General features: G+C 31.9%; 1 protein-coding gene across 1 annotated transcript in view; it reads right to left on the bottom strand.

Moving 5' to 3' along the window:
• Positions 1-27739, bottom strand: part of LOC126837288 (locomotion-related protein Hikaru genki) — a 101174-nt gene that overhangs the window by 53977 nt on the left and 19458 nt on the right. Inside the window, exons 2-3 of the mRNA XM_050571135.1 lie at positions 26267-26494; positions 22103-22203 (exon numbers count right to left, since the gene is read on the bottom strand). Of these exons, the coding sequence (XP_050427092.1) occupies positions 22103-22203; positions 26267-26494 (329 nt within the window). The remainder of the gene's footprint in view (positions 1-22102; positions 22204-26266; positions 26495-27739) is intronic.

Raw genomic sequence — 27739 nt, 5'->3', positions numbered from 1 at the left:
GTTGACCCGAAGACCGACCTACGGCCGCGGAATGACTGGTAGCGCTGAGCGCTAGTTGCTAGCCGCGGACGAATTGGCCAGAGCTGCCGGACATTTCGGTCCTTGATCAATCTCTCTGAGGTGCAAGTCAAGGTCATTAAACGAATCACCGGCGCTCGTGGTCGGTACTTGACGTCGCCGTACTGGTCTTGGATTGAACAAGCGCCTTCGCTCCGCGCACCGGTCCACGCATTGTATATACACTGTACGGCTCTTGTTTTTAAATACAGGCATCCTCTGGTATACAATGCCCTAGCCAGTAGGCCAGGTAACACCTGGGGAAATCCAGCCCACCGCGAACGGATGACCTTGGGAATCTTTCGTCCAGGAGCTTTCCCATGGTTCGCATGTGACCGGGCACAAGTTCCTACTCACGGGTGGGGCTTTGATGTGCTTCGCAGACGGAGGGCAGCTTCAACCGTCTCCACATACCTTCGGATTTGGCAGCGAACATCAGGGTCCGATCTGCCTCTCCCGCAAGTTCGTCTGGGAGCCCAACGACGTGGGTATGTTCGCCTCTTACGACTGGCACCTCGGAGCCAGAGGGGAATTCTATCGCAGCCCCCGCCTCTTGGGCCTGGAGTGTCTTGCAGTCGGGAAAGTAGTTTTATGATAGCAAGTTGTTCAGGCCGAACTACCAAATATGTATACTTAGATGTTAAGAGCAAATACTCTTGCCAGTAACTAAACTAGCTAGGGAAATCATTGGGTTTTATTAAATTTTTTACTACCTCAATCTAAAAACTGCACTTATATAAAAATACAACTATTAAAACCTCTTTTAGAGATATTAGTTGTTGGTATATGTTTAGTTTTTAAATCCTTACTCTTTGAACCCTATTAAAATGAATTAAAATTCAACTGTTATTAAATAAATAATAGCGTGTAATATTTTTTAACTTAATGTTGTGTAAGTTTTTTATAAGATTGAACTATTTGAATTGTATAATTCTATTGAACATATTTTAATGAATGAATTGGAATCTAAAGATAATATGCACAAGAAAAAAATGGTATGCATCAAATCTAAAACGATGTAGGAGTTATATAAAATAATTCGTTTATAAATATTATACAGGCAACATAATAATTATGAAATATCAAACAATAAAGCTATAACAAAATATAGCAAAGTAGGTTGAAAAAAAAAAATATATTATTGTATACATACTCACATCATGGTTAACAGTATGTATAAAATACAATGTTTTCTGTTTTTGTATTGTTTATTACGAAAAAAACCCGTTTAAGTTTAAAGCCAGCTGTAAAATAACACGTAAGACCGAATAGAATCTAGAAAAAAAATTATTCGATAAAAATTGAATTATCATCACCAACCAAATAGTATATACTAACTACTCGTTTAAGAAAAATAAATGTACAACGAATTGTGAAGTATAAGTGCGTCTCTGGCTTAAGTGAAAATACAAAAGGTTTAACAAAAGTGTGCCATATAGATAATAAGACGCCTTTATAGTAGAAATGTATTTGCGTCGAGTATGGCTGGTCTTAACGATTGCGATAATAATTATGATCCAAAAATTGTGTTTCTCATGTCATCGTCAAAAATTTTCTCTTGATAATTTAAAGATGATCTTGATAATTTAAAGATGAGATGTGGTTCAATGTTTGTGCACTATGTTAGGTTGATGCAACTCAATACGGGATACTCTATCGAAGAAAAACCTAAAGTGTCACGAGAGGAGGCTAATGAATATCCGGCAAAAGTTCAGCATGCGATAAACGAAATATACAATCAGGTATTATGTTGTTACATATTCGATATGCTTTCTTATATGGATTTACTAGGGCAGCTCTTTTCAAAAAACGGTGAAAGCGAGTTGGCTGAAGTAAGCAACCTCCAAGAGCACAAAGTTGTTTTTCTAAGCGATAATATCACTAAAATGATGAACGTCCTTTACAGTTTCGGTAAGTTAGACGATATGAGTCCGATATGGATCGTTTACATCTTTATAAAATATTTAAGATCGATCGAGAAGAATGAAATACTAGCTAGACGAGGAAATATTCAAAATGAACACCATTATGTTTGTCAGCATCTTGCGCACATACTCAACAAGGTAAAGTGCAAGAAGCAGAATGAGTACAACGCCCAATATGGCAATTCAGAGTTCTACAATCGTTTTCAATCACTCTTTTTAAACCAACAACATAAAATAGTTGCCCTCATAGCAACCTTACAACAATCATTTGATACTAGATATCGAATAGTTAAAGAACACATGGACATCGACACGACTTGTCGATATTACTTTAGTGCACATCACTTGAAAATGGGTTCTATTTGGCATTATGAGGAAATTGTGAGCCGTTTGTTTGGAGACTTTGCTGAGTTTCCTGAATGGAAAAGAACGTACTCTCAAGCACAAAAATTTGAAGAAAAAAAACAATTTGACTCACTACAGGATTTGATCGAGACCATTACAAAATCACAAAGTCTGCTTATGAATATAGTAAAATTTATATTGTTGCACAGCTTTTGGAAACAACTAACTTTAATCAATTTGTCTTTGCCTCTATCAGACAAAGAAGAACAACCTCATCGATTATGGCTCCCAATGATCAATCAAAGGCAGATACAACATTTAAACAAGTTGATATCTATATTTGTTGAAGGATGTATTGTTTATTTTAACATAAAAGACGATTTAGGATTGGCATTCCTAAAGTATTTGGTTAAAATGCCAGCTAACCTTTTTACTAATGTACACTTTAACAAGGAATTAAAAAAAGACCTCTTGAAGTATATGGATGAAATTTATACTCAAGAATTCGGCTATGAAACAAAGCTTGTAAAGTTCTCCGGACTTATCTCCGTGCGATACATAGTAAAACGAAAAGCGATGCTCGCCCAATTATGTAAAAGACATAATATAATGAACATGATGCCTTCCATTAAAGACCTAACAAACTATAACAGTTTTGAAAGTAATTTAAGTATTCATATATTTTATAAGCTAAGTGACACCTATTTTAAACGGTTGGCCAATTTAGATTTTAATGTCATTCGCTCTTTTAACAATTTCTCAGATGAATTTTTGGGAGATGTTTGATATTGTTGAATTCTAATTTTATTTTAAAACTTTATAATCTAAAAATTTACCGTATCTCGAAGTTCTTTGAAATAATTTAAATTAATCCACTTTTTGGGTTTTATATTGTCGATATATTGTGCACCATAGATTCATACGAAAATATAATAACGATTAAAGCATTTAAAGAATTTTTTTTTACAGTTAAGAACGTATTTTAATTAAAATACATTTCATAGTATTAATATTACTATGTAAAAATTAATTTGCCAAAAAAATATATAATTTTTACACTATTTTTTTCTGGAATATTATTAAAAAACTTTTAAGTTTTACCTAATTGATTATCCAAATTAAAAATTAACATTTTTTATATTATTTTACCGCTCTTTTAGCGATTTTTTGGATAGATTTTTAGATATGAGTTAGTAACCCCTGATGTCAACTGTCATTTAGCATCTTTTAATGTTGCAAAGTGTAAAGTTTTTTCAAAATATATGGTTGTATAAATTAACCGTATTTTGTAGGTAAATGTAATAATTTAAACAATGTTATATCTGACTTTGAAATAAAATAATTAATATGCACTTTTAGGTTCAAACTATTTAACAATATCCTTTTTATATCTGTCTATATTATTTATTCTACTAGAATTTACCTACTGTCGAAAAATTAGTCTAATGAATATTAAGTTATTCAGACTTAATTAACTAATATGTATATATACTTAGGTTACAAAAGTATTTACAATTGCCAGTTGTCAAACATTACGAACCAAAGAACCTATAAAATTAGCATAGGCATGAACTACAGAGATTATTTGATGAATAAACAAAAAAAACACATTACCCCAATTTAAATAATGGAAGAGTATTGTTTCGAAAAATTTAAAAACCAATTATGCAAAAAAGAATCATTAATTAAAACTAACATTAAACATCGTATAAGTTTCCATACCTCTAAAGCTCTACTAACAGAACGCATAGACTAACAGATTACTATTAACACCTTATGTTAAGCCAGCTGGAAAAAAAAAATAGAATACAGATAAAAACAGTATTCGAAAATATTGTTTTGAGCGTTCTCGTTAACCGACAAAATATTACGATTAAAATTAATTTATAACGAATTGTATAATGAATAATAGTCGTTTTAGGTTTAAGTGAATATATAAAACGCTTAAAAATTGTTGGGAAAACTGTTATTGAGACGTTTTCACGTTAAAAATGATCGGATAATTTAGAGTCAAAGAGACTTGTTTAAACTATTTGAAAAAGTTGATAGCTGGATAAGTTAAAGCAAATATTGTTTATCATAATAATTGTAAAATTTAATGAAAAATAATTAATGTTGAACTGTTTTTAAAAAATATTTATTTAGTGATTCATTGAATCTTGTTGTTTTCCGATACAACTAAAAATATTACACTCAGATTATTAAAGGTTCAAACCATATCATGTGACAAGACATACAAAACTTCAATTTAATCAAATTGGCTTACGAACTTCAAACATGTTGTACTTAGTTAAACTTTTCAACACAAATTGTATTGCTAATTTTTATGGTTATAAGTTTTTTTAAGATAATGTTATGTATAAAAAGGTAAGCATACAACCACTATTACTAGTATACGACACAAGCAAACGAACTCATACATCTAAATTACCATATTTTGTCAGAGGCCTTTGCTTAAGTGCTGTGCGATTCGGCGTTGAGTAAGTAAAAAAATGATGGATGCGTAAAGATTAAAACTCAATTCATATTCCCATAGCCACCACATCACTTGCCTAAAATGGAACAAACACTGAAGTATGAAAGGAGGCTGTTCTACGGTGCCGACGATGAGTTCGTTTCAGTCCTGTATTTAACACCGGTAGCATGCTTGTTTTAAATAGACCCGAAAGGTTATGCGCACTCCGAAACTTGCTTATATATATTGTACTATTTTGTGTTGAATATTGTTATTAATACTATTGTCGTTGTGTACAGGAATTCCGTGATGAGTACCCGATGAGACCGACTTTATGTGTTTAGGTGAAAATTTTAATTTTGCCGCGTAGTTTCCATTGCCAGTTTCGGTGCTGTTACTGTAAATAATATTATGCCAAACAGACCGCGACAACTATATTACAATTACCACTCTAATGCATTGTTTCTGCTTATTTCTGAAAGAACTTTGGACTATTGAATTTAATCAGACGGCGCATTGAATATCTCTGGACCGTGTTGCGCCTTTCTCGACCGCCATACCCTAACCGTGACCGTGTGTTAATCCTGCTATTGTTTAATTTTGCCGGGCGTTGATAACACTAGCTGGTGCTGATGTGGTGTCTTCGTAATATATTGAACTACTCGAAATATATCTTTGTGTAGAACATAGTTTAATGTATGAATTGGATTCTTAAGATATGCACAAGAGAAAATCAGTTAAAAAGTTGACATGGGTCAAGCCACAAAAAAAAAATCATATGTATCGAAGGTAAAGAGATATAGGAATTATATAAATTACATTAAGTATAAATATTACAAATGCTACAAAGTGTAGTAAAATAGGTTGAAATAAAAATAGATTATACAGTATTAGGAACTAGTTAACATATAGGCACACGTGTTTTAAATAAAATATAATATAGTACAATATAAGGTCAACCGCATATATACGCTACACATGTTTTCCATTTATTTATTGTTTATTACAAAAAAAAATATCAGCTTAAGTTAACACAACAGTAAAAAAACACGTATAACCGAGCAGAATGTAGGGGAAAAAATTCCATAAACACTGAATTTAGTATTTTTTATTACCAACCAAATATTTTATTTAAGTGCGTCGTCTCCGGTTCAAGAGAAAAAACTATACGTTTAAAAAAAGTGCGCTATATAGTTAATACGACGCTTTTATAGTAAAAATGTATTTCCGGCGAGTATGTCTGGTCTTAACGATTGCAATAACAATTATGATCCAAAAATTGTGTTTCTCATTTTCGTGTGAACGTCAGGAATTTTCTCTTGATAATTTAAAGATGAGACGTGGTTCAATGTTTGGGCACTATGTTAGCTTAATGCAAATCGATACGGGATACTCTATCGAAGAAAAACCAAAAGTATCACGAGAGGACGCTTATAAATACCCAGCAAAAGTTCAGCACGCGATAAACGAAATATACAATCAGGTATTATGTTGTTACATATTCGATATGCTTTCTTATATGGATTTACTAGGGCAGCTCTTTTCAAAAAACAGTGAAAACGAGTTGGCTGAAGTAAGCAACCTCCAAGAGCACAAAGTTGTTTTTCTAAGCGATAATATCACTAAAATGATGAACGTCCTTTACAGTTTCGGCAAGTTAGACAATATGAGTCCGATATGGATCGTTTATATGTTTATAAAATATTTAAGATCAATCGAGAAGAATGAAATACTAGCTAGACGAGAAAATATTCAAAATGAACACCATTATGTTTGTCAGTACCTTGCGCACATACTCAACAAGGTAAAGTGCAAGAAGCAGAATGAGTACAACGCCCAATATGGCAATTCAGAGTTCTACATTCGTTTTCAGTCACTCTTTTTGAATCAACAACATAAAATAGTTGCCCTCATAGCAACCTTACAACAATCATTTGATACTAGATATCAAATAGTTAAAGAACACATAGACATCTCAGGACCTTGTCGATATTACTTTAGTGCAACTCACTTGAAAATAGGTTCTATTTGGCGTTATGAGGACATTGTGAGCCGTTTGTTTGGAGACTTTGCAGAGCTTCCTGAATGGAAAAGAATGTACTCTCAAGCAAAAAAATTTGAAGAAAAAACACAATTTGACTCACTACAGGATTTGATCGAGACCATTACAAAATCACAAAGTCTGTTGATGAATATAGTAAAATTTATATTGTTGCACAGTTTTTGGAAACAACTAACTTTAATCAATTTGTCTTTGCCTCTATCAGACAAAGAAGAACAACCTCATCGATTATGGCTCCCAATGATCAATCAAAGGCAGATACATAATTTAAACAAGTTGATATCTAGTTTTGTTGAAGCATGTATTGTTTATTTTAACATAAAAGACGATTTAGGATTGGCATTCCTCAAGCGTTTGATTAATATGCCAGCAAACCTTTTTATTAGTGTGCAATTTAACAAGGAAAAAAAAAAAGACCTCTTGAAATATATGGATGAAATTTATTCTCAAGAATTCGGCTATGAAACAAAGCTTGTCAGGTTCTCCGGACTTATCTCCGTACGATACATAGTAAAACGAAAAGCGATGCTCGACCAATTATGTAAAAGACATAACGTAATGAACACGATGCCTTCCATTAAAGACCTAACAAACTATAACAGTTTTGAAAGTAATTTAAGTATTCATATATTTTATAAGCTAATAAGTGAATTATATTTTAAACAACGTGTCGACATCGATTTTGATGTCATTCGGTCGTTTAATAATTTCTCAGATGACTTTTTGGGAGATACAAGTTATGAAATTTTGATGTGAACTATTGTATTTTTTTTTTTATGTAAACAATGTTTGATATTGTTGAATTCTAATTTTATTTCAAAACTTTATAATCTATAAATTTACCGTATCTCGAAGTTATTTGAAATAATTTAAATTAATTCACTTTTTGGGTTTTATATTGTCGATATATTGTGCACCATAGATTCATACGAAAATATAATAACGATTATAGCATTTAAAGAATTTTTATTATTATTAAAAAACTTTTAAGTTTTTCCTAATTGATTGTCCAAATTAAAAATTAACATTTTTTTATATTATTTTACCGCTCTTTTAGCGATTTTTTGGATAGATTTTTAGATATGAGTTAGTAACCCCTGATGTCAACTGTCATTTAGCATCTTTTAATGTTGCAAAGTGTAAAGTTTTTTCAAAATATATGGTTGTATAAATTAACCATCGAAATAATTAAAATTAATCCACTTGTTGGATTTTAAAATGTCGATATATTGTGCACTATTAGATTCATACGAAAATATATTAACAATCAAATTTTTACGCAGTAAATTTAAAGCAATTTACTGTATAAAAATTAATTTTCCAAAAAATGTATAATTTTTTACCATTAACACAATATGTAAGGCCAGCTGAAATAAAACACGTAGGTAGGTATAAAAAATAAAATACAGCAAAAACATTATTTGAAAATATTGCTTTGAGAGTTCTCGTTAACCGACAAAATAATATGATTAATACATAATAGGCCTTTGCGTATGTGCTGTGTGATTCAAACACCTTATGTTAAGCCAGCTGAAAAAAAATAGTATACAGCAAAAACATTATTCTAAAATATTGTTTTAAGCGTTCTCAGTAACCGACAAAATATTGTGATTGAAATAAATATATAACGAATTCGGTAGTATATAAAACTCGTTTAAGGTTTAAGTAAAACTATGAAACGCTATAATATTTTAGGAAAACTGTTATTGCGACGTTTTCACGGTGAAAAATGTTCGGATAAATTGTAGTCGAGAAGACTTTATTATGCTTTTTGAACAAGTTGATAGCTGCATATGTTGAAACAAATATTTTTTATCGTAATTAATGTAAAATTTAAAGACAAATAATTAATGTAGAATTGTATTTAAAGATATTGATTTAGTGATTCATGGAATCTTGTTTTTCGAAACAACTAAAATTATTGGACTCAAATTATTGATGGTTTAAACCATATTATGTTACAAGACGCACACAACTTCAGTCCAATCAAACTGGCTCACGAACTTCATATATTTTGTACTATTAGTATTCTATAATTGAAATTAAAATACCAGCGGCACTCTTATCAGCATACCTGCCTATAATATTTAGTCGAATGGAAGATACCTACGAGATATTGGCAGTCTTGTTATTAAACACCGGCAGCATGCTTGTTTTGAATAGACCCGAAAGGTTATTAACACTCCGAAACTTTCTTATATTGCTATTTTGTGTTGTATATTGTTATTAATAATCTTGTCGTTGTATACAGGAATTCCGTGGCGAGTACCCGCTGAGAACGACTTTAGGTGTTTAGGTGAAAATTGATCTTTGGTCTTTGCGCGTAGTTTCTATTGCCGGTTTCAGTTTTCTAATACTACATTAATTTGTCTTTGCCTTTATCGGACAATGAAGAACAACCTTATTGACTATGGCTGCCGATGATCAATCAAGAGCAGATTGATCATTTAAACAAGTCGATAACTAGATATGTTGAAGCATGTATTGTTTATTTTAACATAAAAGACGATTTAGGATTGGTATTCCTTAAGCGTTTGATTAAATTCCAGCAAACCTTTTTGTTATTGTGAAATTTAACAACTAAGTAAAAAAAAAGCCTCTTGAAATATATGGATAAAATATATTCACAACAGTTCGGCTGTGAAACAAAGATTGCAAGGTTCTCCAGATTTATCTCCGTGCGATACATAATAAAACGAAAGGCGATGCTCACCAAAATATGTAAGAAACATAATATAATGCCTTCCATTAAAGAAAAATTACAACAGTTTATAAATTCAACGTATCTTGTAGTTTTTCGAAATAATTAAAATTAATCCACTCATTTGACTTTGAAATATTGCTATCATTGTGCACTTCTAGATTCATACGAAAATATATAAATCATTACAAAACTTGAAGTATTGTTTTTTTTGTTTTTCTAATTAATTGCGTAATTAAAATAAAATATAATTTATTATATTAAAATTATTATCTTACAATATTGTTCGCAATGTGTAATTACAGTTAAAAACAAAGGTCGATCCATTCAATGTAACGCATTCTTTTTTCGAAAAATTATTAAATTGTAGTTTTATATTAAACGTAGCAGTGATACGGAATTCTTCTCATTCGACACACTGCGCAAAAGAGTAACTTTTGTTTGACTACAGATTGAGAATTTGGAAAATTCGTAAAATTGAAAATTATTGAAATGTTGAATTTTTTTCCAATTGACTATCGATTAGTCGAAAATTTCAGTAAATAATTATTAATTCAAATAATAAAAACAATTTTCTTAAACTTTTATTATTATACATTATTTTACAGAATATATAATAATAAGCACAATATATATTAGCATTATACATTAGCATGAATTGAGTGAATCGTTGAAGTTAAAATAGTTTTTACTCTGCATTATTTTTTAGAAAATAATGATTTGTCTATAGTTTCCTGAAATTCCAGAATGGAGCAGATGGTGAGCAGAAGTTGATTTGTAACAAAAACTATTTGAACCGATAAGTTCTGCAATTATTGCAATTCTTAGATTAGAAGAGTTTGTTACGTTTTTAATGAACATTGGTGGTGGCATATCAATTTTCCTCTGCGTTTAGTGTGGGTCGGAGATAGTCTCATGAGAGAATGTCGTATTTTTAAAAATACTTTTCTACCCGTCGACAAAATGTTATAATGAAAGGGAAATTCGATAAAGTCTAGTGGTGCGTAAAGAGTTGAGTTGACACTCAATTTGTACTTAGAAAGTCACATCGTCACTTGCCCAATTGGAGAGAGATATTGCAGAACAACGCCAAAAGGTGGCTTCGACGATAGTCCCTTCCAGTAATTTGTTAATTACTGTTACGACCGGATTTACATAAAATTATTCATTCATTTATTTACATATTATTTACGCTAATTTCGTTTCGGTCTTGGCTGGTCGTCTGCTGCTAGTGATATTATTGTTATATAATTGAAATTACAACGTAGGAAACAATAACATAGATATTATACAACAAATTATGTTGTTTTATAGAGTACTCGATTGAAACAATGCTTTTTATGTAAACTCATCATGTCTTTTTTATCCGATAACTCAAATAAATAGTTATACTTATTAATCATTATTATTATTAATTACACGTTCTAGAAAACTACCTAAATATACAAACAACTTTATGATTTGTATAAGTCTTTGGCTTGAGTATACGAATATTATAACAATTTAACAGTGTTTGTGCACCTTATTGAAACATTTTCGCAGTAAACATGTTATTAAGTCGAATATGGTTGGTCTTGACAATTGAAACAATAAATATGTTTCAAAATATGTTTTTCACGGTTGTGTGTACGCCTAAAGCATATGACTTAAATGATCGTACTGCGTTGGAGCATTATAAGGGGTTGATGACAATCGATACAGGATACTCTCACAAAACGAGAAAAAATTTGAAAACCCGACAAACCTACGGCACGCCATTGACAAATTACACCATCAAGAATTGTGTCGTTACACGTTCAATATGCTTAATTATGTATATTTGCCGGGTGAGCTTTTTTCGGAAAACCATGAACAACAGTTGGCTGTCCTAATCAATACTAAAGACTACACTGATGTTTTTCTAAAAGGAAGTTGCATCGAGGCGTTGAACTTTCTATGCAATTCCGGTATGTTAGACGATATTGGTCCGATATGGCTCGTTTATATGTTTGTAAGATATATTTAATATCGATTGACAGGAGCCAAATAGTATCTAGACGGAAACATATCGTAAAAGACCACCAGACTGTTTATCAGCGACTTACATACATGCACAAAATGCAAATACACTAAAGGGAAAAAGTGTACAAAGAAAATATGTACCAATAAGGCGACACTGAGCATTTTAGAAATACGATAGCACTTCGATTGAGTCCACAACAGCATTCGAAAAGAGAGCTCATATTAAGCATTAGACAATCAGTGCGTGATATATATTGGGAATGCAGTATTAGGTTGATGAGCATTGACCGTACTTACGCATTTTACTTTTCTGGCAGGCACTTGCGTTTGGAGATATTTTAAATTATTCTTTGCAGTCATTTAGCAAGACCGCAAATATCAAAGGTGTACTTTATGGGGCTTAATAAAACACTTAAACACTAAAATTAATTGTATATTTTGGTAGAAAACGTGTGGTGCATAATAATAGTGATATATCAACGTCAGTTAAATAAAATAGTATTTATTGTTTTGGTACACTAAAATATATAGTGAAATGTATTGTTATAGATTTTAAAATAAATTTAATCAGTAAAATCTAAATCTAGTACAGCATTAACCAGCACTGTATATGTATATTAGAGTGGTCCTTAAAAAGTCGATTTTCGAATTTTTCCCCCAAAAAAGTTTCTAAATATAATAAAAATAAGATTAAAAAAAAAAAATTGAAAAATATTAATTTTAACCCTTGTGGGGTGAAGTTTAAATGGGATTTAACATAGGATTTCGACACTTGTGCACAAATCAATGCATTTTTTTTTCCTACTCCTTAATTTGAGCTCAAGTTTTGATAGTTGTATAGCTTGAAGACTGCTGCACGCGTACACTATACCCAAAAGTTCATATCTGTCAAAATTATTGCCAGAAAATGAAAATTTAACAAAATATAGGCGTATTTTGGTACCTTTTTCCAATAAAATTGTACTTAATGTACCTGAGGGATGTCGCTTGGCCCAGAAACCTAATATTTGAATTCAGTGTATCATGATGTTCGGTAACATAGAACAAAAATTAATCGACTAAACTAGGTCAATAATACGATGTTCACAATAAAGTTAACAGTGTTGTGGTAAGTTTAAATCACAGTCCTAGTAAAACGAATATTTTTGACAGTACTGTTATCATCACATAACGTCATCTGCCGTCCCCACGATATTCTCTAGGCATTACCCGGCAATCGGGACGTTCTCTAGATTTTTTAGTCGAAATTATATTCTTTAATATAAAACATAAAATAATTCCATCTCTTTGTGTTCTCACTTGTTTGAAAATTAGCTAAAAAAAGTACCCAAAAACAGGCGTTTTCTGGCAATAATTTTGACAGATATGAATTTTTGGGTATAGTGTACGTGTTCAGCAGTCTTCAAGAGAGAACAATACCTTCTAAGATTCCGCATGGAAACCGATATTACACTTTCCAATTATCATTACACGATTGTAAAACGTTTTCAACTTTTACTAACAGTGTAAGTTTTTAACAAATATTTTCCTTTTTTTTTTATCGCATACAATAGCGCAATAAAAGCTTGCGTGTTAAGCCAACTGTAAAAAAACACGTAACACCAAGCATAATAAAAAAGAAAAGTATTCTAAACGAACGATTGACTAGGGCGTTTTTGATTTTCATTTAAACACAATCGTCGTCTTGTTATGCTCGAGTCTTATATTTACACTATAACGCTTAAAAAGTGTATATACCTGTACGCCATATTGTTGTTGGGACGTTTTCGCATTACACATGATTTCCCGTCGTTCATGGCTGGTCTTGACGATCACAACACTAACGTTTCAAAATGTCTGTTCTGCGCCTAATGCGTGTGAGGGTCAAAAATTTGCAAAAGACACTTCGTTCGGCCATTATAAGCAGTTGATGGATATCGACAATGGATACTCTGACGAAGAAAAACCCCAAATCCTACCAGAAGAGGAGGAACACCCGGTAAAAGTAAGAGACGCGATACACAAACTATACAATCAACTATTGTGCTATTACACGTTCAGTATGGTTCATTATATGAATTTGCTAGGGCATCTTTTTTCGAAAACCGGTGAGAAGGAGTTGACTGAGTTAATCACAAATGAAGAACATACTGTTGTTTTTCTGCTAGACGATTGCGTTAAAACTTTAAACGTTCTTTACCATTTCGGTATGTTGAAAGACATGGGTCCGATATGGCTGGTCTATATGTTCGTAAAATACTTAGAATCGAGTGACAAGTATGACATTTTGAATGGGCGGGAAAATATTTTAAAGGAACACCGATATTTTTCTCACCTACTTTCAGACATGCACAAAGAGCAAAGCTGCAAAACGCTAAACCAATTTAACGAACTACACAAGGGGTCTCGTTATTTTTTAAATTTGGAAGCATACAATAAGGATCCAAAGAATAATGCGATAAAGAAGTGCATAGTGAGCCTGGGAGAATCACTAGATACAATGTACAAAAGAATCGACTATCTTCTGACTATCAGACACTCATGTAAAATATTTTTTTCTAACAATTTCTTGCGCTTGGAACCCATTTGGAGACGAGAAGATTTTATGATTCATTGGCTTGTCGACTTTGCCGAGATAACTAGATGGGAAACCCCGTACGAGAGAATGTGCAAAGTTTTTGAAAAAAGACCATTCGGCTCGGCTCTGGAACGGATCGAAAACATAGTAGATTCACACAGTTTGTTTACAAATTTAATAATATTTACAATATTTAACACCCTTTGGAAACACATAACGTTAATTAATTTGTCTTTGAGTCAAACTGATAGCGAAGAACAACCGCATACACTATGGCAACCATGGGACGACGACGAGTCTACAGAGCGGATAAGAGATTTAAACAAGTCAATAGCTAAATATATAAAAGAAATTATTGTTTTTTTTAACTTAAAATTCGATTCAAGATTGCGGCATCTTACGTCTCTGCTTGAATTACCACCAAAGACATTTACCAATGTACAGGACAACAAGAAAACTAAAGAATGGCTATCGAATAATATGGATGATATTTATTCAAAAGTATTCGGGTGTGAAACGAAGTTAATAAGGTCTTCCGGCCTCCTCAACTCGGAATACATTGACTATCGACTGGATGTTTTGAACAATGTAAGCAAAAATCATAAAATTGATATAAGCTGTATTGAAAACGATATGAAGTATAACAGTTCCTTTGAAAGTGTATTAAGTAATTATTTGTTTTATAGCTTTATGAAGGATGTATTTTTTGGTAAGAAATATGTGTATAATATGGACTTTGATGTTATTCGGTCATTTATTGATTTCTCAGATAAATTGTTGAGTATTTCAGTTGTTATTAGTAGCGATTGATTATGAATAGTGTTAAATATTAAATTGATTTTAATGATGTAAAAATAAAGAAGTATAACGTAGCTCGTTGTTCGTTGAAATTATTTCATTTAAACGATTAACAAAATAATTAGGGGATCGCAAATAACGATGAGTTGAATTAAATGAAATACAATATTCAATTTTGAAAATGAATTGAATAGTTGCTCTTGGAATAAGACGTAAAACTCAACGTATCGTCAATTGTATTCATGCTCGTTGTCATTAATTTTAATATTTCATATTTTATTCATCTATAAGTGTCCCACGCCTATGACATGTTGGAATGAGACCACTTAAATTAAAGATTGTAAAAAAAACCGGCATAGTACAAATAATATATATGAATGCGCAACACAAATATAAAAAAAAAACATTTGTTTTTCAAACGAAATGTACATAGAATTCTCTTTTAAATTTGATACTATTAGAATTTACATGAATTTACAGAATTTACACATGCTATAGTTTTATTTTTTACATTTCAAACCATCTACATGGGATATTATTTTTTAGTTTACATAATATCTGTGCGTAAGTTGTTAGTATTATAATATGTTTATGCAATATTCGTTTCACGCGAATTTTTAATAAAATACACCTACAGACGTCGTATAAGAAATATAATGGTTTTTGCAAAGTTAACAGTCTTGATAGGGCTTTAAGGTGTAAAATGTAAATTAAATATAGTATAATGGTTACCATTTAAGTTTAAAATGTTTATAGAGTTCTAATAAAAACTAGATAACTAAATAAGGTTAGTACTTCAAGTTTTTGAAATATTGTAAAAGAAAATAAGTAAAAATGAATTTAAAACGAAAAACTACAAAATCACAATTATCTTAAGAAAAAATGAATGTCGAATGCTTAATAAACCACCTGTATAACCCTGTAAATACTAGTACAATTTTAACACATAAATTACTATAACTTTTGAACATTTTTTATACAAACGAGTATTTTTTTTTTATAAATTTTGGGTTTCAAAATATTTATATTTATTGATAAATAAATTTAAACGCATTATTATGTCCAATCATTTAAGCTCAATATAAAATATCAATTTTGGAATTAAAATGTGTAGCTTTTCTGTTTGTAACGATTAAATAATAGCACTTGTGTATTGCTCATTGTTATTACCTTATTTTACATACATTTTAAAATAATAACAAGAATAAATAGTAAAAAAAAATGTATTTTATCGTAAAGAAATTTTTAAAATATAGAAAAACAACACCTTGAAATACTATATTTACTTGTATATTCTTAAAACTTATAGTTACATGCATGTGAAAATTCGATAATTGCAAAAATTAAAAACTACAAGACTTGTTAAATTTGTACAAATTTCAATTTCAATTAATTAAAAAGTTAACGTTATGCACGATCAAACACTATACCAATACAACCAAGTATAAACATGACAGCTCGCATTAGAAATTAATAACCTGTTGTACTCAAAAATTCATCTGAAAAATCGATAAAAGACCGAATAACGTCAAACTCCAATTCCATATGTACACCATGCAAGGCGTCTTTCATTAATCTATCAAACAAATAAATGCATAATATACTTTCAAACTGAATGTTATGGTACTTCATTTCGTGCGCGATGAAAGGTTGAAGTTCAATATTGTACTTTTCACTTATTCCTTTTAAAATCAAGTGTCGAGCTATGATGTATTGCTCGGAGACGCGGCCGGAGGATCTTACAAGCTTTGCTTCGTATCCAAATACTTGGAAATAGATTTCGTCCATATACTTCGATAGACATTGTTTTATTGTCTGGTTGAACTGTACACTGGTAAACGAGTTTGCCGGCGATTTAATCAGATATGCGAGGAATACCAATCCTAAATCGTGTTTTAAGTTAAAATAATCAATATTTTCTTCAACGCGTATAGCTATCAAATAGTTCAATACGCTTATCCGCTCTATGGTCTCGTCGCGGTTGACCCACGGGGCCCAAAGTCGACGTGACTGTTCACCGTTGTCGGGCAGAGGCAGAGACAAATCGATCAACGTTAAATGTTTCCAAAGGTTGAGCAACATTATGAATTTCACCAAATTCGTAAACAGACTTTGAAATTTCGCCAAGTTTTCGATCAGCTCCTCAACCGAGTCGAACTGTCTTTTCCCGTAGACGTTTTTTATTCGAGCGCACATACTTTGCCATTCAGCCATCTCCGCAAAGTCGACAAACAAATGTCTCACGAAGTCTTCCCGTCTCCAAACCGACTCCAACCGCATGTGCTCGACAAAAAAGTAAAACTCGCAAGTAGTGTCGATATTCAATAGACAATAGACTCTGGAGGATCTTTCACGCGTTGATTCTTCAAAGCTTGTTATAAATCCGACGACTGAATGCTGTTCGAGAGAATTCGAACGGAGTGCTGCTAAACTTTTGAAATACTCGGACTCGCCGTATTGGTCGTTGTACCGGTTTTGGGTGAGGCACTTTTGCTTGTTGTGCATGTCTGCGAGTCGCTGATAAACCGTCCGGTGGTTGTTTAAGATGTTCTCCCGTCTAGCTACTGTTCGCCTTTTGTCAATCGATTTCAGATATTCTACAAACATATAAACGAGCCATATCGGCCCCATGAGGTCGGTCTTGCCTAAATTGTACAGAACGTTCAGCGTGCTAATGCAATTTTGATTTAGATACACTACGGCGTGGTCGTCGCTTTCCATAAGTCCGGTCAATTCCGGTTGGTTGTTTTCCGAAAAAAGCTGCCCCAGCAAATTCATATAATAAAGCATGTCGAACGTATAACTACACAACAGTTGATGGTATAGTTCGTCTATGGCTTGCCGTAGCTTAGCCGGGTTTTCGGTCTCTTCCTCTGCTGACACTTTTGGTCTCATTTCTACAGAGTGTCCTGTATCGATTCCAATCAACCGACTATAATGTTCAAACGAATAATCATCCACGAACTTTTTCCGTCTACATCCAGGCGTAGCGCACTCGCATTGCAACGTAATAATTGTTGAAATAGTCAAGAACAGCCATACTCGACGTGGAAACATATTTCCAACTGCAAAAATATCCCAAATACAATGTACTATGTATTTTGAACTATTTTTCAACGGTAATATTTTCACTTAAGCCGAACGCGACTCCAATTGGGTTACGATGTTTTCCAATAGTGCTTTAGCTAGATCTTGTTTGGTTTTTAACGTAAGCTGCTATTCATATTTTATTGTAAACATTTGATAAAACATGTTTTCGCACCTGCAAGTTCACGCTTAAAATGTACCGAGACGATCGCGAAACATATTGGTATTCTATGCCTTTACGTTAGTTAGAGTAAAATTTTTATAAACATTTTTTTTTGGAAATGTCATAATATTTTAAACAAAGTTTCAAAGACAACGAAACAAGTGGAGCGAGACAATCGACTAAAATGCAACTTGGAAGTAATGTAATATAATGTGTAAAAGTAATAATAAATGTTTACTTTTTCTCATAATCCACACTGTAATGTAAGACTCTGTAGTATAAATGACGAAATTTGGGACATTTTAATGAAAGCCTTTTAGAGAAAGATATTTGCGCGCCAACCGGAATACCCCGACTGTTATATAATATTAATTTGTATGCAAATTAATTCCGTTTATTGAATATCAAAAGTAATTAAACGAATTCGGATAACACTATAATTGCTATGTCAATGCCAAATGGGATATTACAAAATACATAATGAATTTCCGTGATTTAAAGAAGAAAAAAAAATATTTTATTGCCTTTTATTTTTAAACGTATCTTGTACACCAAACATGCATTTTAGCTTCAATACGGAACTGAGAAGGTATTGTACTTACAATAATGTGTTTTAATTTTTAATTTTTTTTTTATACCCACGACATCTTTAAAACCGCTGAACCGATTTCTCCGTGTAGCAACTCTATAGATCAGCAACCGTGCCTAAAAAGTTTTTTATTGGCCATTGGGCCAACAGTTAGAACAATTCTCCCCTTCCTCTTGAAAATCGAGAAAAACAACCAAAAAAATTACATATTTTTAACTTAAAAATACAATGCTCTATAACTTTTTTTAAAAATAGTCAATTTAGTTGAAAACTATGGCTATATATTTTTATAGACAGACGATCAACCCTAATTGTATCCACCCTAGTATTAAAAATTAATTTTCTAGAACACAATTGTCATTGGGTACAGTGCTTTTGTCGATATTTGTGTTTTTATCTGTGAACACTGAACTTCCTTACTTACTCACATACTACTACTACTCACTTAGGTATAATACTTTCTTACTGTGCTTGCTTGGACTGTACTGGTTACTGGTGGAACCTGCTATCTACAGTTTCTCATCGAAACGTTTATTTTAAAGTGAGTTTATCATTTTCAGTAACAACAATTCGTGCAGACCCGTGACCTCCCCGTCTCCACTATGACCCGACCCCACTGTACTCACTTTGTTTTTTATTTTCGCTGGGAATAATTATGTAGGGTTTGATAATGTATTATAATATCCCGTCGGTTGAAATATTCGCCGTGACAATTTTTATCATTTTTTTTTTCGCTCTACAAAATAAAAAACATAAATACCGTTTGGTCAATAGTAATAAAACTAGCAAATGGGCTATGGGGAAAAAAACAATATTCGTGTCAATAATAAAATAATACCGTTTCAATTGGCCGATTGGGGTACATTGTTTCCAAACCGTTCAAATATCTATTATTTCAAATGTTGCTGGTGCTGGTGCTAGACAATAAACGCCAGTGGAATATCATTATATCGTCTAAGGGGCAATAAAATCAAATAGCCATAAAGATTGGAAGGGGAGAAATGGCGAAACAAAAAAGTGGCGGGGGGAAGTGTCTATTACAGGTCGGTAGCAGCGTGGAGGGAATAAGTTATCATAAAAACACAATAAAAACAAGAGCACCTGAAAACCAAATGGACCGAAACGGACGATTGCGTTGGCTATAGCTAATTTTTCGAGTAATAAAACGAGTGCACCGTATTGAAAAAGGTTACCTACTCCATTTACAATATTAACTTTGCAAAACAGTACAATAACCACGTATATTATAATATATTATGGTTATTGTTATGGATATTCGGTGAAAATTGTATAGTTTTCAAATGGATAGTAGGCTGTGCCGGCTACACAAATTGCTATACATTTTCCAAATTACTTTCAGATTCTAATACTACTTTTGAGTGCTCCAAAAAAAAAATGTTTTCTACAGTTTTCCATTTTAAAAAAAAAAACATTTTACATTAGGTATTGATCTCGTTTTATATTTTTCGTAACTTCATCAACTCGTATAATACATAAATGGTAGCGTACAAAGTGTCCCATGAGGATATTATGACCTTTTTTTTTGTATCTCCTTGAGAAGATAAAATATTTCAATTCTGTTTTTGGAAGTTTTTCGATTAACTAGACCAAAAATAATTGTATTTTCAGATCATAAGCAACAACACTTACAACTGTCATTAATAACTGGTCGTGCAAGGAAAAAACACCTCCCTAAGTATTAAAGGTTAAATTTTAAAACCGATACCAAATGGGAAATTCTACTTAATGAGGACCTTAACAAATGTAGAGTTTAGGAGATATGAAGGCCCTAGACAGATGCCTCGTTCAATATACTTTTCAGCCGACTCTGATCTCAGGTACTGTACTATGTAAAGCTGTAGTAAGTTTGATATTGTGTGTAAAAATATTTACTGCAAGACTCGGCATGTAAAAGCATTTAGTACTCGGATGAAATGGGACCTCTTTGTAGTTGTCGCTTTAAATTATTCTAGTGTCCCGGCACAATGTCTGAGATATTTAGATAGAGTTATTAGCGTTAGCTGGGTTGGAAACGGGCAGATTTTCTACGCGGTCTTGCCAATGACAGGTACTAATGGCCTGGACTATATTGTAAACCTCGGCTAAAAACAAATGCACCGTTTACAAAATCTACATGGTCATCGGATTCTATAAAATGACACTTAACGCTAACCATAAATAACAAATCATCTCCGGAAATTAAAAATTATTATGCACTTTAACCTATTTATAAAATATTTGTTTTTACAAACCGGTACTAATTGTCCATATCTAGTTTTCAATAGGCCACCTTTGACAGTGTAAGTAATCAGATAACCAGCGTCTCATCTGATAGGGTTGGAGGGACCGATCCTTAGACCAACCCTTTACATGCATAAAGAAGGTAACATTTACACAGACATGGCATTAATACCATTGCACAAACTTGGGTATTTTTTTTTAACAAAATAATAATAAAATATGTATTGATTGTTAGCAAAACAATAGCTACAATGCACAATGGATTCTTTTTATATTTTAAAGAATTTCTGTTCGATAAAAAAAGGTTCAATAAAACGCAAAACTACCTAAATTAAAATACTGAAGATAAGTAATAAAACATGCTAAACCCATAAAAACTGCAAATAAAATTTATGTTTGCACGCAACACATGATTGGTGTGAAATTGACTAACCACAACGCCGTCACATTATATTTTTTGTACGGTGTAATATCGTTATTTTTTTTAAATATTTGTTTAAACACAAATGTTTTTTTATAACATTTCTATAAAATTATAACACAGTTTTAATGATAAAGAGTTCTTTATAGAAACATATCTTTGTTGCCAGTATTTAATTTGATTGAAAAGTGTGTTTTGCAATATCAACAAATATTATAAAAGATATTGTACATTATTTTTCAAATATATTTTTGCCACACAACTCAAATACAACATATGTTTATTACTCTTGGTAAGAAATTGAACTATCAATTATCCACGTGTTATGTTATATGTTAAGTGTGAGCATTATAATTAATAGAAATATATACACTACTATAAACTATTTTTTTCTTTTTTGAATACTATAAATGTAAAATTGTTTTGACATTTTATATCGCCAATCGAGGGAGAAATTGCATTGGGTTTTCTCAATAATATTACTATTTAGTTAACCGTTACTATAAGTGCAAGAATCCAAAAATAATAGTAATAAATTGCATCTGCCAACTAAAATGTTTATTAACCTGTTGTTATTGTCGTTCTTACCTGAATTTACACAAAGAAATCATTGAGACCGATAATTGTAGTGTGTAATCATTTTTCTAATAAAAACAGGCGTTTGATTCTAGCTAAATAATGGTCATTATATTGTACTTACGGTGATAATCCGGTTTTTAAACGACAGTATGAGATTCGGTGAAAACTCTTCAATTACACACGACTTCAAAATTGGCTGAAATCTTCCATCGCCGTTCCCCTCTAAATGGAGGAAAAAAACACAAAACACACAATTATTACAAAAGCCTATGTATAATATCGCTAAGCTATATGGGTAAAGCTATGTGAGTTGATTGCTTTAAAGTATTTATTATTATGACGGATCGTTTGCTTAAATTTCCGACAATGATTTTCTTCCATCTACTATAGTAATAATTTTACGGTCAGTCGTTTTTCGTTATTGTTCAACTGCCAGCCATTTTTTCTGATTAACTCTAAGAAGTTATTACCACTGCGGCCCGTCGGAGTGGTGTATAATCCGTCTATCTAGTCGTATTACTTTTAGTTTTAATTCGGAATCGAACCGTAATGGATTTATAATGATATAGTTAGTTTATATAGGCCCGATGACCCTTCTGCAACAATAATTGTTTCCTGGAATTCCATTTATTAGAGTTACATATATCCAACAGAATAAGCTGTGGCCGGTTGACATTATATAAAAGAAGGGATTAAAAGAAACACAATTTCCTACTCTTCAAGGAGAAATATACCTAAGAGTAATAATTTTTTTTTTAAATCTTAATTTAATGGAAAAAATTCTGACGTGTAATTATTAGTTAATTATTAGTTCAGTAATTATTATTTTATAGTTATTTTTTAATTATTTTTTTTAAAGTTAATTTATTTTTCAGACTATCAAAGTAGCCTCGACAGCGTTTAAAAAAAAATCTCATCTAAACATGTTCACACAAAACAGAAAATGCTACCATTCAAAGTGACAAAATAAAAGATAGATGAAAAGATTTCCAAAGGAAACCTCGTTTGCGTGATACATTATCTACAATGCATAAGTCAATATGATTATTGCGAACATACGTTTTTTAAACCTTTGTAACTTTTGACTGATCCGGGTTTCCTCGGAAATCCTGTTCCCTATCTTTAAGATTTTGATCTTACTGAATAGTGAATTAATTAAGTAAACGAGTAAGCAGCAGGACAGATTTTGATCTTGCTGAAAATTGTTTGACAAATGTTGAGGTCACCCATGGCGAAATACTTATTCATGTCAAAAGCTTATTAAAGAACCGTCAAATTTGTTTCTATTTCTTTTAATGGCTGTTAATTTATAAAAATGACCAAAGTACATTCAATTTTATGACAGGATTATTCAAACTCATAATAATACTCATTGACAATGTATCAAAACCGTTTTTGGAACGCCCGCGGTTAATGCATAGACATTAACAAAAGTATAATATTGAGATTTATATTATATCACAATAGCGGAAAATTCATTGAGGTTCATTCGATTAGACAGCCACACCATTAGACATTAGACATTACACCACCTATAAATATAAATATGTTTTTGACATTTTTTCCACATGAGTATTTTGTTTTTAAGGGTTTACTAACTAAATATCTCGAAACAACGGGTAGATTAAGATAAGTTTACAGACTTCAATTTATAGATTCAATACTTTTTTTTTTTTTATTGGTACTGATTTTATTAATTTTCTTAGAAAAGAGTTTAGAGCGTACAGTAGAAATAGGTCAGTGCAAGACAATCGCTGTTTTAATAACATTAGAGATATTGTAAACCGTCTTTTGCAAAAAACTATATCAGACCACAATCAAGTTACGAAGCTAACCGGGTAATCTCGATGAAGTTGTTAAAAACTCAAAGACAAGACAACGTCAGCGTTGTTTTCAATGGCTCTGATAAGCCGCAAGAGGTTCACATAACGTGCGTCCTCCGTTTCTGTCTACAATATGATACGGTCATGCCATTTCAGAGAATTGGCAATAAGATTTCACAACACTATCCTTATCGTTTGACAATGACGATGATGGTAAGTATAATTATTATTCTGTACCGATTTTATTTAGTTACCAGCCAATTTTATGGGCCGTAAAATACAATGACCTCAAACGAAACATGTTAAATGATAAAGTGCGATCGTGCATTTTATAATGTCAAACTTGGTAATAATCATTTTGCAGCCTATATGTATATCGTTTCGCATCCGAAACAGTATGAATATAGGTTGTGTGTAAAAAACCCAATAAATAAATAAATCAGAGAGTACACAGATGTGTAAAACAATGATTCCACGACTTGTCACTCGAGCAATGTGAATGTTATTTTTATGAACGTCAGTGTCGCATTGTAGTTCCGCATTGTTGTCTACGTGTAAATAAAGTACCCTTACGGACATGACAGCAGCTGTGGCAAATGAGAAAAATATATATATATCTATATATTAAGTACCTAGAAAATTATTTTTGCTCGCAGCGCGGACGTTTTTATGTAATGACAATGTAATTAAATTAGTCTGCTCTCGGCGGGAGAAAATAAAACAAAAGAACATGACACACTATTTTCTAAGTTGTTTTCGCTGTATGTATACTGGATACATAAATTCTAGTTTCCCCAAAAAAAATGAGTACACCCTAAACGTTTTTCGCGTTAAATTTAAATTATCTAAAAGGTTTTCAATGCGACGCGAATAGGACGAATGAATACATACAGTTGCTACAATGTCATGACACTTTATGTTATAAAGTAAACGAGTGGAAGTTTAAAGTTTTTTTCTATTTAAATTGTTTCCTACTCGATAAAACTTGCAAACTTGTACGTAGGTGAATGTGTTTTAATTTGCTTAGCGCCTATCCACCATCATTTTCCTTAGGATCAATACTACTTGGAATTTTTAACTTGGACGGTTTCAACGGCTTTGTGCAGCTGTGTTGTGTATAAAAATACTAAAATAACGTTGTTGTCAAATACCGTTGTATTTCTTATGTCGTATGTCAAAAAATAATATATTATATTTAATAAAACCTAAGGGACAATGACAATATACTCTGAATAAAGGATCTTATATTTTATTACTAGAAATAATGTCAAATTTTAATATGTTATGACACACAATGTACCTACATATTATTTAATCTTTAAATTAAAATATAACAACAAAAACGACGGATTTTATACTTGAACAGTATGAAAGAAAAACATTTAAAAATCTAGAAAAGATAATCGCTTAAAAATAATAAATAACCGTAAAAATTAGTATATTTTATAATGTTAATACCTGCTAGTTCAATATCAAACGAAAAGTGTAAACAAATATCATAAATTATCTCTATCAAAGTTCCTCCACTGGGAAACCACTTCACTCTATCAATCTAACCTTTGTAAATTTGCTTATTATTTTTGCTTATTGTAACAGATTGCATAAATAAAAATTTAAATCGATTTAAAAAAATAGTAATAATGATAATAACAATTTTAAAGATCCCACCTAACTAGACATTTATCAGCATTTCAAATACAAATTTTGACCTTTTAGTATTGCCATATTTAAATAAAAATAATCTACTTGACTTTTTATGGGCTACCGGATCTTTCAAACCTACCTCGACGAGTAGATTATTTAGATTGTTTTCATTTAAATAACATTTGAAAGGTCTAACGTTTAAAGAATATAGTGGATTTTTACGTTTAATAGATTACTTGACCCGAGGGCCCTTTAACTACATGATGATAAAAAATATATCTTAAATTTGTAAATAAAGTTATATTGTACAACGACTAATGTTTTGAAAATATTTAAACAAATAAATAAACTAAGTATATTATTACTTTCATTAGCCACAATACGTTTATATACTGTTATCTAACATCGGACTATCTTCTGACATGGAATTAATTTTCATTTACTCCCTTTATAACTGACTTTCGGATTATATCATCAATCAAGTCATTCCTTGATTTTGTAGAGATGGGCTTTACTGTTTAAGACAAATCAAACAATGTTTTCCTAGAAAATCTCAATAAATAAGTAATTAAAAACAAAAAGTAGTCAGCCACATGGGGTTTTAGGCGGTTGTGTTAAAAAAAAAAATCAATAGTAGAACGGAAATCCGTCGTCCAATTCCAACATAACTTTATATGTGTACCTGGCGAACCGTTTTTGTAACCCGTCCAAATCGAAATTGGATTCCCAAACCGTATACCGAGAGCAGTTACATCGAGCCGATGGTTGTATTTTACCCTAATGTGTATCGCGCCATGTTATTGGATACAAGAACAAACCTTGGCACAGAGGACCGACCCATTGACCTGCTACGCATTTTATTTTACAAATTCTGGATGAACCGTCTTCCGACGATGACGCCATCGACGCTACGCCGTTTTTTGGCAAAGGCGAAGGCAAACGAGCGGAGAACTTCACTTCGGACAGCGCTGAGAAGTCTGCCGATATGCCGGATCGAGGTGCCACAACAGTGCCGTTCAGCGTGAGACCAGGAGACGGACATTTCACTGCAACAGAAAAATATTATACAATAATTCTATGTAATATAATTCTACTTGCTATTTGGTTTCAATTAGTATCCAAATAGTATAAAACATGCAAATTCATTTTCTTCTCCTACTCGTGTACCATATCATCCGGTGTTTCCAAAAAAAAAAAATCTCACCTTTCTCCATTGCTTAATATTTTTTTTCCAATTATATCAACTATGTTCTACGCCTTACAAAATTATAGTATTTTGATGATGACTGCAAATTAATTGGTACGATTAAATCTATAGTAGACGCGAGGTTAATTCAATTAGATGAAATAAATTAATTTAACCCCGTCAAAAGGTACATAATTAAATCCCTTTCCACCGTTCACAGATTCCAATAATTTTATCTTATAACATTTATAGCTTCGATGCTTAGCTGAGATAGTATTGATTTTACAATGGCGTACAATTATTTTTATTTTGTTTGTGTCAGGATCTACTATATTTTCTAAAGGGATACATATATGTGTGTGTATACATAAACCGTATCGTTATAACTGTTTAGTGAAAGCATTTGCACAATATCATGATAGAAGCAAATATATGAAAATAAGATAGAATAACACTCGTCCCTTTTTTGTAATTCCTATTAACGTAAGTGCAAAATTTACATCGCTCTAAGTAATTAATGTATTCGCAGTGTCTCCAAATGGTTGGCCGTTAGTGTAGTTGACGATGGAAAAAAAAACCAGTAGGGCAAATTTAACAGTAATTTTACTCTTTGTGAGATGGTCCTTTGAATATGTTGAGGTATAGCTCTTAGTAATAAATTTGATTTCGAGCTCTGCTCTTTGACACGAGTCTGTTTATGCAGAATTATTATATGCAAAACGTGATTGAACTTACTGTGCTAGCATTTGAATATCCTTTTTTTTTGCATTACTATACAATTAATACATACATATCATAGATGTAAAACTTGTTCGGCTCTTCTTAACATTTCTCTGATGTCTACAAGTCAAGAATTTGAAAACAGCGCTGTGTAATCGGTATTGTCGGTACAGTACACAAGACTGAACCATTATAACTAAAAGAATATCTGCATAAATAGTTTTTGCAAAAGTCAAGATGAGTTGGACGAGTTATACCATTTTTTTTACTTCACGAACACAAACTACGAAAACTATAACCATTCAAAATTCCACTTGTGCAGTTTTTGCACGGGTTTGAAATATTTTTAAGATTACGGTTTGATAGTTCAGTTGGGGTTTTTTTT

This window comes from Adelges cooleyi, unplaced genomic scaffold (genome assembly GCF_023614345.1).
Source record: "Adelges cooleyi isolate 19-005CV unplaced genomic scaffold, UGA_ACOO_1.1 ACOO_flye_CR_arks_rails_tigmint_CR_PRNA_248, whole genome shotgun sequence".
In the NCBI taxonomy this organism is placed as follows: Eukaryota; Metazoa; Arthropoda; class Insecta; order Hemiptera; family Adelgidae; genus Adelges; species Adelges cooleyi.
Note: the sequence above shows the minus strand (reverse complement) of the source record. Positions and strands in the feature narration are given on the sequence as shown.